Below are 20,621 nucleotides of genomic sequence, written 5' to 3'. Positions count from 1 at the left end.
TCATTAGCCAGACTCTAGGTGCGCCGAACTCATAAGTGAGAGCGAGAAACAGATGTCTCTTTCTCGTTCTCACTTATGGGTGCGGCGCACTGTGATCTTGAACGGTGCGGTAGTGTGTTACGGCTGTAAAGCTTTGGTTTCCTCCGATAGCGGTGCCGTCATATAGCGGCCGTCTCCATACAAATACTACGACATCCATATTTAGCCGTATTATTTAGTATGGAGACGGCCGCTATATGACGGCACCGCTTTCGGAGGAATCCAAAGCTTAAGAGAAACATGAGAAAAACTGAAAACGCAGTTGACAGCTGTTTTGTAATGTTGGTCAATTATAATTTGTCTAATATTTTCGTTTCCTAGCGAAAAATAATTGTAGTCTATGGTTATATTCTATGGATTTCCTTTTGCCAGTAGTGTCAATTTAAAAATGACAAATGTCATTCAACTTTAAATTTATCAACAGGTAAAGGAAAGGCTACTGTTTATTAATTCAAAGAGAGTATAACGTTTTTAAAATCGCGTTATAATATTTAATTATAGTCCAGTATATATTATAATCTAAAAGTATACAAAGATAGTCGCAATCTATTAAGATTTGGCTATTGTTATACGGCTTTATTCTTCATTGCATTTGACCTGTCTGTTGTCTACATTACTAGAACCGGTTTACAAAGTATTTTGATATCGTTATAGGTCACATGGAATGAGGAAAATCGAAATATATTATTATTTACATTTATTCCGTGTTTTGTTGCAGATATGTGCATACTTTATCTTTGACTGCGAATTAGTGTGATCATATTAACAGGATTCTCATTAGAATCACTTTGAAATCTCAATCAAGATGTTTTCGAAGTGTTGTTTCCTGTTCATCATTTTGTTCGTTCATATTATTACGGCAGGAGAAGGTAAGATATGAGTGTTTAATTTATTTAATTAAGTTTTGCAATGAACAGTTAACATGCTCGCTGTATGGTGTTCATTTGATCATTTTTATATTATTTGTGCAAGTCACAATATAAATTAAACTAGATTAAAAAAGAAAGTGTGACAATAATAGACATATTTTGCCTCCAGGCATTAATTCCATGAATAGGGTATTATACTGTATTTAAAACTATTTATTTGACACCATGCATGAAATAAAGCACCAGATAATTATTAGAAAAACTCAGATAGGAGTTATTTTTAAACACAAGTTCTATTTAATAAATCGAATAGAAATATAAAAAGTGGGTGAGTTGACCATGACGTCACAATGTAATGTTTCATATAAATTCCATATAAGCAAATCGTTTTGAAAGTTCTAAAAAAGTAACTGATTTGACTAGTTGGAAAATACCCTATTGTACAAATTTGTATCATACAATAAAGGCCTGTGCACACCGGCTGCGTGTGCGTGACGTGCACGTGCGCGTGCAGCGTTGTAGTATACAGATCCTTATGAGAGACGGCACACCGCTTGCGTGACGTGTGCGTGTGCGGCTCCAACATTTTAGCGCACGCGCACGTGCACGTCACGCACACGCAAGCCGGTGTGCACAGGCCTTAAACGTCAAATAAATAAAATAAGACTTTTTATATTTCAGTCGGGGACAGTTGTATTCCTAGTGAAGATGTGGAGGATGGATTGTGCACCCTCGTCACCGATTGTAAAGTGGCCTTAAGGTCAGGTCAACACAAACATTAAAGATAACGCTATCAAAGTAGTCATAAACACCCGTATCAGTACATGTTTGTTATGTTTTTGGTGCTTGCAAGGTGAAACTGTTCTGTTCTGTGAAGCCTTGATCATAATTCTAGAAGATATTCATGGTCATGAATAACTATTCTCTATGTTACAGAAGAATTACAAAGTATTTGGTTTAGAACCTTTACAGACATATTATAAAAGATCTTTATTTTTTTTAAACATGATGTCAACAAGTTTAAGGCAAGATATACGCAAGCTAATAACATGTTACAACTTTGATTTTTAGGGTTCCGTAACCAAAGGGTAAAAACGGAACCCTATTACTAAGACTCCGCTGTCCGTCCGTCCGTCTGTCAACAGGCTGTATCTCACGAACCGTGATAGCTAGACAGTTGAAATTTTCACAGATGATGTATTTCTGTTGCCGCTATAACAACAAATACTAAAAACAGAATAAAATAAAGATTTAAGTAGGGCTCCCATACAACAAACGTGATTTTTGACCGAAGTTAAGCAACGTCGGGCAGGGTCAGTACTTGGATGGGTGACCGTTTTTTTGCTTATTTTGCTCTATTTTTTGTTGATGGTGCGGAACCCTCCGGGCGCGAGTCCGACTCGCACTTGGCCGGTTTTTTTCTAGCTAGCTTTATGTGCCCATTCGTTCAACATTCAATTTAATCAACAGTTCCAAAGTGGCAACAATAATGAATAATAACATTGATAACACAATAATAAAAAATATGTTCAATAGAAAATTAAATATAAATACCGGCCAAGTGCGAGTCGGACTCGCGCACGGAGGATTCCGCACCATCAACAAAAATAGAGCAAAAAAATCGTGTTTGTTGTATGGGAGCCCCCCTTAAATATTTATTTTATTTTATTTTTAGTATTTGTTGATATAGCGGCAACAGAGATACATCATTTGTGAAAATTTCAACTGTTTAGCTATCGCGGTTCATGAGATACAGCCTTGTGACAGACGGATGGACGGACAGCGAAGTCTTAGTAATAGTAGGGTCCCGTTTTTTACCCTTTGGGTACGGAACCCTAAAAACACCTCAAACCCATTGACATTTGGTCAAACCAGTTTCAGCAAACCTTGCCCGTAGATAAAAGAGTTATACAAACAAAGATATATAATATCAATGTAGTAAATTATTTAGGACATTAATATACCAGAATAGTGGAATATATGATTTTGTTATTACTAATATTAGTTATTTACTTTTCAGACAAATAAAAGACAAGAACTATCACTCATTTGCAAGATGTGGCTTTGAAGGAGTTACAGAAGTTATGTGCTGTCCAAGCACAAATGTGAAATTTGGTATGATTTTATTATTTAATCAATAATTTAAAAATTAGTTAATAGCCGGGTTCACACGGATCAAAACAAGTTAAACAGCATAAGTGGTAATATACAACCAGACAGAGTTACTAGCGAATTTATGATATGAAGTATGGATTGATATCAGAATGTTTTTATTGATGTTACAGGTGAGACGACAGAATCAACCCGTAGAGTTAACGATAATAATGGTAAACATTATTTTAATTACCATTTATGTTATAATAAACAAAATGAATGTATAACTTCTTATTTAAATTTCTAGGTAACACGCGACCAACCAAAAGAATCGCGGATGTAGGTAAGAAAAAAGCTAAGTTAAGCATTTGACTCGCCAAGTAAAATTTAGGCGCAAGCCGAGAGGGGAATTTCTACGGTTCTGTCTGATCCGATATAAATAATTTTTGTCAGTGCTTTCTGACTGATTTACGTAGATACAGTGGCGTAGCTAGGCATGGGCGAAGTGGGCCGTCGCCCACTGCCTCGCACCCCAAGAGAGGCCTCGCGCGAGGCCCCTTCGGGCACAGTGAAAGAAAAGGGCCTCGCAGATACGATTTTGCCCACGACTAGATTAGTTCACGCTACGCCACTGCGTAGATAATTCCAAAGATTAGATTCTAAACTGAATTTTATTGTGGCTGCTGTAACCCTGATCATATAGAAATAAACGTAAGAATACAGTGATCACTCCATACATCAGTTTTGGTACCAAAAAGACTATTATTATCGTAGTCGACCTCTAGCATCGAATAGCGGAATTATCAGTACCGCTACTTGATACTAGATGTTTAGTGAGTCGCGACTCACGAAAATTGTATTGAACAACAATTTACAACTAATATTAAAGCAGAAGGAGTTTAAAATAGAGTTGCGGCTAATCCGGTTATATTATTATAGCTGGTCAACCAAATCTTGTCAGTAAAAAAAGGCGCGAAATTCAAATTTTCTATGGGACGATATCCCTTCGCGCCCACATTTTTCAAATTTGCCGCCTTTTTCTACAGTCAAGATCTGGTTGACCAAGTATAGCTGAAAATTGTTGAGCATCAGACTTTTGGGTCGGTGCAACATCTATTGTCAAGTAGTAGTACTGAAAATTCCGCTACTCGATGCTAGATGTCGACTGAAAATAATAGTATTTTTGGTACTTATCCCAAAACTGATGTACCTATGGAGAGAGCACTCTATGTATTTTTTTCTCTATGCCCTGATACAGTTTTAAGTTTGAGATTTTTTGCTAAATGTAGCTATCATTGCTTAAACCGGCTCCTATTGACTGACTTTTTATTCGACATGTACCTACTAATTTAATTAATTGCTTCTTATCAAGGTTCGTGATGTGACATTAAGGTACGCCCAACCCATTAAACATTAATCTATCAATTCAATAAACTTTCCGTAAGTATAATAGTTATTTACTTGTTTGATAAATATTATTCCTTGAACTCTTATTGCCTAAGTAATATGATAATGGCGCTTTGTAACCAGAACTACCTAAGGCGAATAATTTAATTCAAGGTAAAAATAGATGATGTCTGGAAGAAATAGCTTTTCAGCGATAAGACCGCCTTATGTTACCTCTACCTTTAAAATCTGTAACTGGGTTTTTGTAATGTTTGAAGTATTTTTTTAAATACCACGTCGGTGGCAAACAAGCATGGACGCCTGCAACTCCAGAGGTTAACACCTGCGCGTTGCCTACACTTTAATAACCTAGCTGTACACTCTTTTTTTGAAGAACGAACTTTAGACCCTCGGGAAAACCTTGACAGGGGCATAGGAAGTTCATTTAATTTTGTTATGTTATTGACATGTGTTATTTCTAATTTTCTATCAGAATGCCAGAAGATCATCGCTTCCAGTAAACCGCCGTTGGACCTGCACATTATCGGCGGCGAGCAGGCTTCACTCGGGGAATTCCCGCATATGGTAACCATTATTTACAATGCATTAATGTGGTGCGGGCTAGAAAAACCCGAACCGCGTCTCGTTGTGAAATACCTATTAGAATTCATTGAAATCCTATAAATTGGCTGGAACCATCGAAGGAAAACAAATATGGCTCAAATATTTACAGTTTTCCTGCTGTACCTATTGGAATTATTAAAAAAAAACAGCTTAAATGCTCTTCAGCATGTGTTGTTAAGTATCTATCGTAATTTAACGACAGCAAAGGCTTCAGTGTTAATTTAAGCCTCTAGTCACTCTAGTGCATGTCATAAATAATTTGTTTAAATTTGAACTTTAATAGCTGGCAATAGAGTTGAATATAACTGCCATTTACGACTTTGTAAGCTTAAATTATGTACCTACTTAAGTGTAAAATATTGACTAGATTTAGATACAGATTGTTGTTTGCCTAATTGATTGAAAGAAAGAAAATACATTATGACAAAATTGAAACTAATCTATTTATACACTGCAACATTGCGGCAATTTCCGTATCGTTGCTTATCATTAACATTGGCACATCTCAAAACGAAATGCTATTGCATTTAATATTCTATCTTTTACTGGTAAGATTTAAAATCGAATGGCATTTCATTTTGTTTTGTGCCACTATTCATGATAAGCAACGATATGTATTATAACAGGTGGCATTAGGATTCGAAGCTCAATTCGGCTACCGATTCGACTGTGGCGGCTCGCTCATCTCTAACCGCTTCGTGCTGACGGCCGCACACTGCGTGGACACGCCAGACAGGTAGGTTAACACATTCACTGCCGAAAACCCGACTATCGGGTATTTTATGTTTTCGTTCCCAGGCCGGACGACTCGATAGTCGGGATCGTGGTACTACAGCTTTATATGACGAAATTTTGTGGCCTGGATGTCTTGTTTGGCTGGGTGGGAATGAATGTGTTAATACAATTGTTCGTAGCTTACTATCGGAAGTTTAACTTTCAGAGGGATTATACCTATTTCTGAAAATATTTACATTACCTAAATTACTGATTAACAGTCCGCCGGACGGTATCGGCCTGTCAGTTAGAACAAAAAAAGTTGACAGTTCCGAACAACCGACAGGCCGATACCGTCCGGCGGACTGTTAATCAGTGAGCCCTTTAAAATCGTTTGGCTACTTTTCTGTGATGTTCATAAATCGAAATCGTTTGTAGAATAAAACCCCTATAGAATAAAATAAACTCAATAAAGGAATCACATTGGTAGTGATTGCAACATAATACTTTTATCGACATATCCGTAACCTACCCGTAACAATTTTTTTGCTATTCCTGGTATCATTTTGTCTGTCAATCCAGACCGCGGAATTATGAATTCTACTTTAGGTATTTTTCTCTCCACTCGGACTAAGGGCTCATTTAGACGATGCGAGAACTCGCATTTTCATTACATTGCGGGTTTTGATCGGTCGGTTGAATTGGACGTAACCAACAGTCCGCAATGTAACTAAATTCGATCTCGCGCGCCGTCTAAATCAGCCCTAAGTCTATTGGCACCGTGCGAAGTCAGTGGAGGGGGAAGTGGCGCTGATCGTCGCAAACACTGGTAATCTTATGGAATGTCCGACATTAGTACTAGCGGCAGCTGCTTGAACTAATTTTACTCCATAAGATTTAACGTAGAAAGTCCGAGAAAATGAGGGCAGCACCAGTCGTGCACATAGCGAATAGTTCGTTTTTTTGCATTAGAAATAAGGTAAGCGATCTTGACATTCTTTTTATTAAAAGAACGAACTATAGCAGTGTACTTCTTTTGTCTAATATAATAATGTTATGTATTGATCTGTTTCCAGGGTAGAGCCGTCCGTGGTGCGCATGGGCGTCACGGAGCTGGGCGACGCGCAGTTTAACTCGGAGACCGACGTGCGCGTCGAGACGATATACAAGCATCCCAACTACACGCGCAGCCTCAAGTATGACGATCTGGCGCTTTTGAAGTGAGTGATTCAGACCCTCATAAATAAATAAATATTATAGGGACATTCTTACACAAATTGACTAAGTCCCACGGTAAGCTCAAGAAGGCTTGTGTTGTGCGTACGTGACTGTCTAATCTCTTCCGCGGACAAATATTATTAGTAAGTAAATATTCTTTATTGTGCACCATACACTTAAAAATACACAGACAATGAAATACACTTAAAAGCTTGGTAGCAACAGGCGCTTTTATTGTTAAGGAGCGATCTCTTCAAGACAACTTTCAGGTATGGGTATTAGCTGTTCTGTTTAGTATTTTTTTATTTTTTCAAGAATAATAAATGAATATCAGGGGACATCTTACACAGATCAACCTAGCCCCAAACTAAGCAAAGCTTGTACTATGGGTACTAGGCGACGATATACATACTTATATAGCCTCATAAGTCCCTGCGTACAAATTTTTGTACATATTCCAAAAAATATTTTGAACTTTCATTGAGTAACTATAGGGTTCCAAATTCAAAAACAAAACAAATGCTTCTGGGTTTCAGGAGGATAGATAAATATAGCTGGTCAAGCAGATCTTGTCAGTAAAAAAAGACGCGATATTCAAATTTTCTATGAGACGATATCCTCTCGCGCCTACATTTTTTAAATTTGCCGCCTTTTTCTACTGATAAGATCTGCTTGACCATCTATACATACTTATATACATAGAAAACATCCATGACTCGGGAACGAATATCTGTGCTCATCACACAAATAAATGCCCTCAAATGCCTCATGCACTAAATCATTTAAAAATTAAATATTAAATTGCTTTATATAAAAACTTAGCGGCCACGCCAATTCCTGGGATTAGTTGCCAAGCGGACCCCAGGCTCCCATGAGTCGTGGCAAAATGCCGGGACAACTCGAGGAAGATGATAATAATTAAATTGCTTTACATGATACATGTGCATACTCGGCAAAAAACAAACATTCTTGAAAAAACAAAAAAAAAACCGGCCAAGTGCGAGTCGGACTCGCGCACGGAGGGTTCCGCATCATCAACAAAAAATGGAGCAAAACAAGCAAAAAAACGGTCACCCATCCAAGTACTGACCCCGCCCGACGTTGCTTAACTTCGGTCAAAAATCACGTTTGTTGTATGGGAGCCCTACTTAAATCTTTATTTTATTCTGTTTTTAGTATTTGTTGTTATAGCGGCAACAGAAATACATCATCTGTGAAAATTTCAACTGTCTAGCTATCACGGTTCGTGAGATACAGCCTGGTGACAGACGGACGGACGGACGGACGGACAGCGGAGTCTTAGTAATAGGGTCCCGTTTTTACCCTTTGGGTATGGAACCCTAAAAATACTAAACAGAATAGCTAATACGCATTCAATGTTGCAAGTTCTTAGTTTCCTGCTACCTAAAAGTTGTCTTGAAGAGATCGCTTCTTAGCGATAAGGCCGCCTGTTGCACAATAAAGAGTATTTTCACCACACCAACTGGTAAAGGCTCTCTTGATTGGTCAAAAACCCATATCAAAGTTGCATTTTATTCACATGTCAGGCAAAGTAATGAAATGCAAATTTGTAGGTTCTTATGTTTGCTGGTCGAATTGACGTTTAAATGATAATTTTGAATGATAAATATTTAATAACCTTCAAATCAAGGGTGAACAGGCACCTTCTGGGCAGACTCGCTCCATCGTAGACCACGTCATCGCCTCGGCTAGTTTGTGGCCATGAGTAAGCCCATTTTTAATAAAATAATAATAATAATAACATTCATTTGGATTTGATTTTGATTGATATCATACAGTTAATATTTTCTTTGGGTTAGTGCGGTGAAAATTTTTATGTTTCATTCGGGGGCAAATTTTGTTTAACCCTCGCAACGCTCAAGATCCAATAGAAAATGAAACATTATTCCAGGCTGCAGAAAGCGGTGCAGTTCGACACCACGCTCAACGCGGCGTGTCTCTACACAAAAGACACAGATCCCACCACCGCGCTCACCATAACGGGCTGGGGCACCACTAGTACTACAAGTTAGTAACAAATGTTACCTAATCCTAACTCCTCTCACCTCTCACTAGTTTTCTCCACTTCACTCTCTCTCTTTTAACGGTTAACGCTGCGTCTTACGTAAGCGAACAACTCGCGAACGCGAAGCGACGCGGCGCGGCGGGCCAACGGCGTTCGCGTTCGCAACGAGTTCGCCCACGTCACGTAGGTCACTTCTAAGGTTTCAAAGGATTGATTCACCCCGCGCCGCATCGCTTCGCCTTGCGTTCGCGTGTTGTTCGCCAACGTAGTGCGCTGCGTAAGATTTAAAAAAATTCACGATTCAAGCCTCATCGCCTCCTTAAAAAATAAGAAAAATATTCGAAAAGATGGTGTTATTGAGTGGTCATTTTAGCCATGTAATATTTAACTGTGCGCTTTAAAGAGTTACCTCCACTTCACAATTTTTTTTAATTATATTTGTGCAGAGGACGCGCGCAGTAACACGCTGCTGAAGGCGAACGTGACCATAGTCGCGCGATCTAAATGCAGCGAGTCCTACACTTCCACCAAATGGCGCAAGTTGCCTAACGGCATCTCGGACACGCAGGTCTGCGCTGGCGACCCCGACGGCCTGCGGGACACCTGTCAGGTATGTTTATACAATGTGACAGTAGACAAGCGATATATAGCGAGTCCTACACCTCCAAGTACAAGTTGCCTAATGGCATCTCGGACACGCAGGTCTGCGCTGGCGACCCCGACGGCCTGCGGGACACCTGTCAGGTAAATAATACAATGTGACAGAAGACAAGTGATATGTAACGAGTCCTACACTTCCACCAAATGTCGCAAGTTGCCTAATGGCATCTCGGACATGCAGGTCTGCGCTGGCGACCCCGAAGGCCTGCGGGACACCTGTCAGGAAAATAATACAATGTGACAGAAGACAAGCGATATGTAGCGAGTCCTACACTTCCACCAAATGGCGCAAGTTGCCTAATGGCATCTCGGACACGCAGGTCTGCGCTGGCGACCCCGACGGCCTGCGAGACACCTGTTAGGTATGTTTATACAATGTGACAGTAGACAAGCGATATATAGCGAGTCCTACACCTCCACTAAATGGCGCAAGTTGCCTAATGGCATCTCGGACACGCAGGTCTGCGCTGGCGACCCCGACGGCCTGCGGGACACCTGTCAAGTATGTTTATACAATGTGACAGAAGACAAGCGATATGTAGCGAGTCCTACACCTCCACCAAATGGCGCAAGTTGCCTAATGGCATCTCGGACACGCAGGTCTGCGCTGGCGACCCCGACGGCCTGCGGGACACCTGTCAAGTATGTTTATACAATGTGACAGAAGACAAGCGATATGTAGCGAGTCCTACACCTCCACCAAATGGCGCAAGTTGCCTAATGGCATCTCGGACATCAGGTCAATCCCGAGTAGCGCGAGCCCCCGCCCTCGCCGCCAGGCACCGAGCGACTTGATCAACATGCATACGCTTGAATGAATCTATTTTGGTCGACACCCGCGCCGCCGCGAGCGCGTACAGTCCGCAGTCTGAAAGTTTTCCCTGATATTGTTCCTAACATAATATTTAAAACCTTCGCGTTTTGAACACATATTAACTCACATTTATAGACGGGTTTAACGCGAAATTTATTCAATTACCTTTATTTACCGACGTTTCGACACAGGTTTCACTGGTCATGGTCATAACGGTAATTGAATAGATTTCGCGTTAGACCCGTCTATAAATGTGAGTTAATATTGTTCCTAACCTTTTGAAAGCCACGCCTTTCGTGTGCGGCGCGTCGTAGCCTCGTAACACCCAGGGCAATATTGGCTCTTTTGAATTTGGTACTTTGTTTTATTTCTATATGAAATCAAAACTCGAATTTAATTTGTACTTGTACAAGTACACGGGAACTTACGAGGTTAAAATACACGAAAGTTGAAATGGAGATGTAGCCGCGCGCGTCAGATGACGTCTTTGCGGTAAAAGGGTTAATCCACTGACAATCCAACCTCTAGACTGAGCTTAGGCCAATTCTTTCATGAAACCGATGCTGCCAAAAATACGGGGGTGCGGGGGGACGAGGTGAGCGAATCCCGTGCCGTGATTGGTCCGTTCAAAGACACGGACCAATCACGGCACGGGATTGACTCGAAGATGGAGTAACGCTACCGTATGTGTGGCAGAGGGGGTAGCGCGACTATGCTATGTCTAGAGGTTGTCAATAGTCAAATAGTCAAAATATACTTTATTCATGTAGGCCTAGCAACAAGCACTTATGAATCGTAACATACTTATAAATTATCTTAAGCTAATTATCAGAGCAATTTATTGATGTTATTATTCCATAAGAATATTGGATTATTATACAAATCAAATTAAACACAAATTAAATTAAATTAAGAATTTCACAAAAGGATCGTCAAACATGAAAAAAAAAATTGTAAAAAAAATACTAGTCTAGAATGTTTCTAGAATAAAATCTAAATGTCAAATAAATAAATAATAAAAAACACAAAAGAAGTATGTACATCGGAATATCAATTTTCTCATCATTAATCAAATATACCTAAAAAAATAATCATTTCGAATAACAATTTGTTTTATCATTCATGTAGTCTTGTGTGGTATAATACGCTTTAGAAATAGGGATGTTTCCTGTATTTAAAATAAATGATTTCACACCATGGACGAAATAAAGCACTAAAAAAATATTAGAAAAACATAGACCGCAGTTATTTTTAGACACAATTTCTATTTAATAAATCTGAAAGAACTATAAAGAGTAGGTAACTTGACCGTGACGTCATTATCTTGTATTTCATAGAGATTCCATAGTGGTTAATCGTTTTGACAGTTCGAAAAAAGATACTGATTTGACTAAGCAGTCAACTACCCTATTGTTGGATTGTCTGTGGGTTGATCACTGTTTGTTTTCCAGGGAGACTCGGGCGGGCCGCTGCAGAGCCTGTCGGAGCCGGACGGGCAGACCCGGCTGGTGGGCGTCACGTCCTTCGGGCGCGGCTGCGGCTCGGCCGTGCCAGGCGTCTACACGCGCCTCAGCCACTACCTCGACTGGCTCGAGAGCGTCGCGTGGCCGAGGTAACTCGCCCGATACCACGGATTTATATACAGTGTGCAAATCCAATACGGGCGAATATTTAAACGGTGGTTAGCGTAGGACCTAAAATGTATATTGAGATAGATTTTACTTAGAAATGCATTGAAAATTTTAACCATACAAAATTATTCGGCCCGCAATGTAATACACCACACACGTTGCGGGATACGAGCTTTTTAAGTATTTGTCAACGCTTGTTGGCAGTTACTATAAAAAGCTCGTATCTCGTAATGTCATTATCATCTTCTGTTTCTTAATGTTTACAGTACATCGCTGCTCGGTACATGTGGAAAAAATTAATCACGGGGTCATAATTAAGTGTAACTCAAAAAAACATCTTAATTAATGATAAGACGGGTAAATTCTATATTTGGTTTAATTTATTGCCCGTATTAGACTTACACACTGTATAAATAATAATATCGCTTCCCGATGTCGACAGCCGGGGCGGGCTATCCCTATAATAGCGAAGCATAGGCTAAGGGTCAAATGCTTAATAAAGACAGTCATGGATACAGCGGGGTAGTACGAAGGTTCCTCTCTTACACCCCAACCACTGGCAGCTTGGACCCTGGCTATTGTTTTATATGTATATTGTCTGTGTTATTGTATTTTACTTTTATATTACTTTAATATAGTTAATAAAAATCCTAATCTAAGAACCTAATGAAACTTGGAATAAATAGAACTCCACTAAAACGTGCAATATTACTGTATTCTTTATCTACTTTTATTGACTACATGTAAAAGACCGCTTCCTTCATATTGGATGCGTATCCGCCGCCGCTGGTGTGCAAGCGGGAAATCTCTATATACTTAAGTGAAGCTGTCTCGCTCATACACCAAAAAGTAACGGACAATGGGACCATATTATGTTACCCGCCACATTTTGAACTTTACTATTTATGAATGAGGTAAAACTCGATGTAATAAAAAATTTGACGCCCTCAAACCCATTAAAGGTTTTTAAGTGAGATAATAGACAAGGTTTACCGTTGTTATAATTTACGTTGTTTATGTGTAAGACAACAATTTAATTTCACGACTTTTTTTCAATATAACCTTGTGTATCTCCTTAGATTTCACGGGACTATAATCCCGGTCTTTGGATAACGCCTGCTGGAACCCGTTCACAGGCGCAACAATAGACACCCATGAACCGGTCTCAGCAGGCATTGGACTATTGTAGAAAAAGTGAACAGTATACCGGTCTATGAGACTGAGTTATTGCAAAGACGAACGGACACCTGCCATAACAATGCTTGCCCAAGTTATCGAGGCAGGTGGTGCCTTGCCGCGCACTAGATGGGCCCCTGTAACTGTAACCTTGTGTTATTATTATAAGTTTTAATTGTAACTTAATAAGATCTGATCATGCATATCAAAATGATACTCAAATATAGTTGGTACCTACTTATTAAGATCTGACCGAAATGGCAATGCCTTTATCTACTCCCTAACTACCTAAAGACTTTTGTGATTTAAATACCTACTTATTTTAGTACCCCTTTAATGTTTTATTAACGTTGCCATAATCTGCATTGTATACAATAAGACCTTAGTTATAATTATTAATATCCTAAAAAAGGAAACTTTCGTTGCTAAATTGGGGCATAGTCTGAACGTGTAGAGGTTGGATGTAATTAAAAATATTTCATATTTTACTGGGTTTTATTATTTTTAACTAAATGTCTGATATTTGACGATGCTAAGCCCCCTCCAGACTATGCGCGTGAAGGCGTGAATCGCGGGCGAAACCGCGAACGCGAGTGTGGAGGGGGCTCTAGCTATATGACAGCGGATAGAGAAGAGAGAAGACCGTCAAGACGGGATGATCAAACGAAATCCAACGACGGGATTTGATCAGAAAAGAAATTTGCGTCTATCTCCAATTTAATCACCAATAAATTTTAAAAATGCCCCCAAACGCGGATACCAGCGTCCAGTGCCGGCCCGAGCCCTTGATCATCAGGTTGTAGTTGAAGTTTTCAAGCGTATTTTGAGCCCCCGCCACACTCGCGTCTTTTAAAACGTTTAAAACTCTTTTTTTTTTCTCATTTGCCATTTTGGCGCTCCCCTTGCCATCCGGCGCCTAGAGCGGCCGCTCCACTCGCTCTACCCTAGATCCGGGCCTACCAGCGTCACAAATTGGTATTCTGTTACTCCTCCATTTTACCGGTCATAATCGTCGAGCCAAATTGGCGTTATCGTCCACACCACCTGATTTGATCAGAAAATTTAATCACATTGGCGAAGAATTTTATTGTTCCCGTCTGGACTGGGCTATAAAAATGCTAATTTGGTCAGAAATTATATTGGCAATTTGATTGTCAATCTCACCTAGCGTCCAAACTATTTCATGGAATCGACGAGCCAATGTCGACGAGTCTTTGAATTTTATTTTTGCATCCACAGCACATAATCAATTATATCAGATTTTCCGATACATTGTTCCGTCTGGACACCCACTTAAATTAATACACCCAACTTGTCACTCTTGTCAGTAGAAAAAGGCGCGAAATTAAAATGTTCTCTGGTTGATCCACCCTTCGAGGCCTACATTTATAGCCGCCTATTTCTATTGACAAAATGGATGTACCGGAAGAGTATATATTCTGAAAATGGTTCAAATTGGAAGTAAGACGAAACGAAACGAAACGTCGAAACGTTTTATTGCTGGCAACATTTGAGTCCACAACGTTCGGGGTCCGGGGGAATACCGGGCATAGAGTCTATAAGCCAATCAGAATCCCGTAAAGCTCTTTGGAGAACTTTGAACCAATCACATGGTGACGTGACCTATTTTAATAAAAAAATAAACAACAACAGGGTCAACAGGTTCGTATAGGAATATAGGAAGAGCGTGCAGTGCAGTGTGCCGACTTTCCTGTGACTTGAATAAAAATTGTTATAATTGTTCCTTTTCAGGTAAGTTTTCATAAATGTTTACTATGTATTATAAAAACTTGGTTTATGTAAGAAAAAAGCTAAATACAGCAACTAAACTGGCTTTGTTTATTGTAATCGCGATCGCTAATTGCCTCAAGAGTCACGCCGGTTCTCTTACACTTGTGCGCGTCTTGCGGTCCTACAACTTTAATTGCGCTGTAAGCCTGAAGTAGACTGCCTAAATAGGTAAATCTTTGAGATAATTTCAATTAATTTATATCAGGATCCGTTACACAATTAGCCGGGAGCAAATAGCGACTGTGCAGTAAGCAATAAGATTTTTGATACAAACTAAATTATTACAGATACTTTGACCGGGAAGGTACCGGATTGCCCTAAAAGGCTGAATAAGACTTCGCGGTGAAGACTCACCATGGACGAGGATCCTCAGGAAGGATCAGGTAAGTTTATAGACTGCGTATTTAATTGTATTATGTATTCTTTCGTTATGTGACGCTCACTAAAATATAATAATAACAGATTAAGAGCAGTGGCGTCGCCGTCGGTATAGGTAGTTCCACGAGAGTTGAGGTGAATGATTACACACACAGCTAGATACATGAAGTACGTACGATTGCAAAAAAAGTGAATGAATTAAATGAGTGAGTGAATGTAAATAAAAACGCTTAATTATATTTTTAATATGTATCAAAAACAGTAAAAAATAAAAAAACTAATCCTTTTATAAACCATCGTCACTTGGCATATCCTCATCTGATTCGCTAAGATTGAGTACGCATATCTCACCTTTATATTATATTCATTTAACCCATTTATTTAAATAAAATAGATCAAGATATTTTATTTTCTGTTTTGTATGAAGTCGATGAATAGTTGTATACAATACTTAACAAAATAGTTTAATTAACCTTTTTGGTCTATCTTGCAATTCACTGTTGATTTTTGAACTTGCTATCGGTACCTACGATATTAGAACCTCGGAAGCCGGTGTTGCTGAAGATTAGAACAGTAATTTCAAAACCTCGCTGTCATTACATGACAGTGTTGTTGTGTGCGTGGCCTCAACTCTCGTGAAACTACCTATAGCGTGGGTATAGCACCCGGGTATTTCACATAAAGTTAAAATTAAAATTAACTAATATCTATAATATGAAGTGTTTTTACACTAAAAAAAAATTAAAATTGAAACAACAAAACCCCAACACAACTTTATTAGCAAAATTAAGACGCATTACTTAATAGTGGCTTATAAATACTTAGAATATTTTTTGATAATTACAGTACAGTGTACAGTAAGCAGAGATAACTGACCCCCCTCCCCCCGCATAGAAATTTGCTTGTAGGGGGGTCAGTTATCTCTGCACTTACTATACCTAGGTGTATCACAGAGTACTTACCTACCATTAGGCAGCGTGCAACACACAAAGTGAGCTTTTCTTCTAAATATACCTTTTTGAAAACAGATTATTGTTCTTTTAATGACTTTTATTACGTAAACTTACTTGAAGTTACTTGGATCGTGATCGTGATAACAATAAATTATACCTAGGTACTTAATACTTTTCATCCATGAAGCTGTTTACCACGATTAATTCTATAATTGATGGCCCCAAGAACTCTTTGACCCACTTGTGAAGTGTAGGTACAGTAGGTAAGTACCCGAACGTATAAGTACCCACGTCGTCATACTAATAGATGTATATAGATAGTGACGCTACTTGTCCTGTTGTAAAAACACTCGAAGTATATGAATAAAGTACCTAGGTGTATCTAACGAAAAAGATACAACAATGGATTGAAGTACAAACTTAAATATGCTTTAGTTATAAAAAATAGTAGGTGCCTATATCCTATTCATGGAAGTTAAACTATGTATTAATTGAACAAACCGTAGGTGTAGGTATATTTGGACGTAGTTTAGCGTAAAAGATCCATCCTCTAAAATTTGTCATTTAAATGAACGACTTTTCCGTTTGTCAGAAAGTTCAAATTTGACTAACAGATTTTTGTGGATTGGATCTTTTACCCTAAACTACGTCCATTTGTAAACACTTGTAGTGTAGGTAAGGTACTTACTTAAATAAGAGTAACGTGAAACCGCCGCCAAAAAGCCGCCGAAGATAATAGTAAATAGAGCGAATAGAACTTTTGTAGGTATGTAAAACTTCTTTGTGTTAATATTTCTAGCAACAAAAACATATTTTTTATTTTATTTTACTTTATTAGGTAGGTACTTAGTACAGATATCTAAACTAAACAGATATCGTACAATAAGTATCATGAGAAACATACAATTGCACATTATGGCTTAAAGATTAGCACGAGATCCAAAACAACACACAGAATGTTTTACAGTTAAAGCGGAAATGTTACAAATTGATTTAACTATCAATTGTAAAGGTTATCCCAAAAAGGACGCAAGATTTGAAATTGATGAAAAACACATTTTTTTTTTTTCGTTATAATATATTTTTATATAAAATCTTGAAATACATAAAATAGGGTTATTTGTGTTTGGTGCGGATTTTGGGCTGGCGGCATTATTGGACCATATTTTTTTCAAAATGAGGCCGGTCAAGCAGTTACTGTTAATGGAGTTCAATATCGCGACATGATAACAAGGTTTTTTTAGCCGAATTAGAGGATATCGATGTGGAAGCAATGTGGTTTCGACAAGACGGGGCCACTTGCCACACAGCCAGAGAAACGATGCAATTACTGCATGAAACATTTCCTAGTCGTGCGATCTCTCGATTCGGTGATCAGAATTGGCCCTCTAGATCTTGCGATTTAACGCCTTTAGACTTCTTTTTATGGGGTTATTTAAAGTCTAAAGTCTATGCCAATAAGCCCACGACCACTCATGCTTTAAAAGAGGAAATTCGAAGCTGCATTGGAGAAATTCAGCCGCATCTATGCAAAATGATCATAGAAAATTTTGACAAAAGAGTGCGTATGTGCCAGCAAAGCCTAGGAGGACATTTTCCTAACGTATTATTCTACAAATAACCCTATTTTATGTATTTCAAGATTTTCTATACAAATATATTATAACGAAAAAAAAATGTGTTTTTCATCAATTTCAAATCTTTAGTCCTTTTTGGGACGTCCTTTACATATATATATGTTACATGTGAATGTTCATGTCATGTTATATCTTATATCAGAATGTAGTTTTAAAATGAGAGCATAACTACGATTGCATGGCGGCGGCTAGGTACGAGTGACTCAGCTCAGGCACTGTTTATTTGTAACTTGTCGTAGGTATTTCAACGGATGACTGTTCATTGTTGTAAGACGACACGAAACAATTTAATATAATTAAACAAAGGGAAGGCTGTACCGTGAGATTGTGAGTGTTTTGTGTAGGGTATGGGTCACCTCGGAACTTTGCCGATGTGACGTTATAAATAAAAACGTTTATGAAACATATAGATCATAACCGTTCGGAACTAAAAATTACGTTTCACATTATCATCATCAATGACCATTGGTATAGACCATTAAACAAACAGTGTCAGGTAGGGATACATCGTTTTTCGTGGCTATGCAAGCCAATATGTCGACCACTCGAAACGAACACAGTGGGCGTAGTGTCAAGTGTGCCCATGGCGAAGTGCTTTACCTACTACTACCTGTATCCTAAGGACCAGCCATACAAATACAAAACCCAAAATTTGCTACTGAAATTTGAACCTATTGTGCAGGGAACAGAGTTGATTTTTATTTGTCTGAAAATTTAACGAAACAAAGGAAATGCAACTCTGTTCCAATTGAATATGGTTTAAATTTCATCGAACTGAAGAAGTACTATAGGTAGGACCTCGGGCCTTAGGAGGGTATAGTAGCCATCTCGTCCGTCATTTTCTGTATCATATAGGAATTGTGATACTTAAAGTAATTACATAGTACTAGTTTGTTATAATATTGTAGTTTAGTATTGCTGTGCTCTTACAGGGTCTGTATCACTACATAGTATAAAACAAAGCCGCTTCCCGCTGTCTGTCTGTCTGTCTTGTCTCACAGAAAACCGCATATAGAAACCTAATATTGGTAATTTTGTTCGCGGCGCAAGTCACCAAACTGTGAGGTGCGGGAGGGGTGCTCACGGCGTTGCGATTGGTCGTTTCAAATATGGCGCAATGTCACGCGTCAGCGTAGGGATGCGACACATTCATTACAGGCAGTGGTACAGTAATTTATTGTGGTATAATTTTTATAAATTAAGTTTACTGTAAACTTATTTAAGAATATTATTGACCAATTTAATATTTTAGCAATATAAAAATGTAGGTACACCTAAAAATTTTACTTAACATATTACGGCATTTATATTTAAAGTTGTTTATCTTGCATTTTAAATTTTAGAATTTTTATATTATTTCCACTTAAAATCGCGATCTCTTTCGATCCTAATAGGAGAAAAAATTGTCACCGAAAGTTCATACAATTTAATTTCCGTTTTGTTAGTCATTATAGATAGAGGGTTCTATTGAAAACATAATGAAATGGGCCAAAAAAATTGGGTACATTGTTTTCTTCTCAGTAAAAATGGAAATGGTTTGCTATTCTGAGTAGTGTCGTGTGTTCGAAACCCGGCTCGTACCAATGAATTTTTCGGAACTTATGTACCTACTTACAAAATTTGATAATACAAAATACATTTGATATTTACTAGTCGCTTTTCGGTAAAGGAAAACATCGTGAGGAAACCGGACTAATCCCAATAAGGTCTAGTTTACCCTCTGGGTTGGAAGGTCAGATAGCAGAAGCTTTGGTAAAAACTAGAGCCTACGCCAATTCTCGGGACTAGTTGCCAAGCGGACCCTAGGCACCCATGAGCCGTGGCAAAAGTCGAGACAACGCGGGGAAGATGATGGCATGTCTATCACAAACCAACAACGAGTTCCCTCGCACTTCTTTGAAGTTCATCATCGGGTCCATCTCATGACATGAGACCTAACTGCTCCCCTAGAGGATTCTAAAAAACCCACACAACATATGCCTATCACAAACCAACAACGAGTTCCCTCGCACTTCTTTGAAGTTCATCATCGGGTCCATCTCATGACATGAGACCTAACTGCTCCCCTAGAGGATTCTAAAAAACCCTCACAACATATGCCTATCACAAACCAACACCGAGTTCCCTCGCACTTCTTTGAAGTTCATCATCAGGCCCATCTCGTGACATGAGACCTAACTGCTCCCCTAAAGGATTCTAAAAAACCCACACAACATATGCCTATCACAAACCAACACCGAGTTCCATCGCACTTCTTTGAAGTTCATCATCAGGCCCATCTCGTGACATGAGACCTAACTGCTCCCCTAGGGGATTCTAAAAAACCCACACAACATATGCCTATCACAAACCAACACCGAGTTCCCTCGCACTTCTTTGAAGTTGATCATCAGGCCCATCTCGTGACATGAGACCTAACTGCTCCCCTAGAGGATTCTAAAAAATCCACACAACATATGCCTATCACAAACCAACACCGAGTTCCCTCGCACTTTTTTGAAGTTCATCATCAGACCCATCTCGTGACATGAAACCTAATTGCTCACCTACGCGATTCTAAAAAAACTCACCCATTTCTTATTTTAATACTAGAACTCTATTATATAATGAT

At 38.8% G+C, this 20,621-nt stretch overlaps 1 protein-coding gene across 1 annotated transcript; it reads left to right on the top strand.

Moving 5' to 3' along the window:
• The first annotated feature begins 659 nt into the window (after nucleotides 1-659).
• On the top strand, nucleotides 660-15,007 carry LOC134652720 (serine protease persephone-like). The gene is made up of 12 exons (XM_063507881.1): nucleotides 660-908; nucleotides 1,590-1,668; nucleotides 2,929-3,023; nucleotides 3,194-3,235; nucleotides 3,310-3,345; nucleotides 4,882-4,973; nucleotides 5,639-5,748; nucleotides 6,803-6,946; nucleotides 8,857-8,972; nucleotides 9,417-9,580; nucleotides 11,896-12,056; nucleotides 15,004-15,007. The coding sequence occupies exons 1-12, from the start codon at nucleotides 845-847 to the stop codon at nucleotides 15,005-15,007; spliced, it is 1,107 nt and encodes a 368-aa protein (XP_063363951.1). The 5' UTR covers nucleotides 660-844.
• Nucleotides 15,008-20,621: the final 5,614 nt, after the last annotated feature.

The sequence above is a fragment of the Cydia amplana genome, chromosome 12 (assembly GCF_948474715.1).
Source record: "Cydia amplana chromosome 12, ilCydAmpl1.1, whole genome shotgun sequence".
In the NCBI taxonomy this organism is placed as follows: Eukaryota; Metazoa; Arthropoda; class Insecta; order Lepidoptera; family Tortricidae; genus Cydia; species Cydia amplana.
The sequence above is the reverse complement of the archived record's forward strand: the minus strand, read 5'-3'. Positions and strand labels throughout refer to the sequence as shown.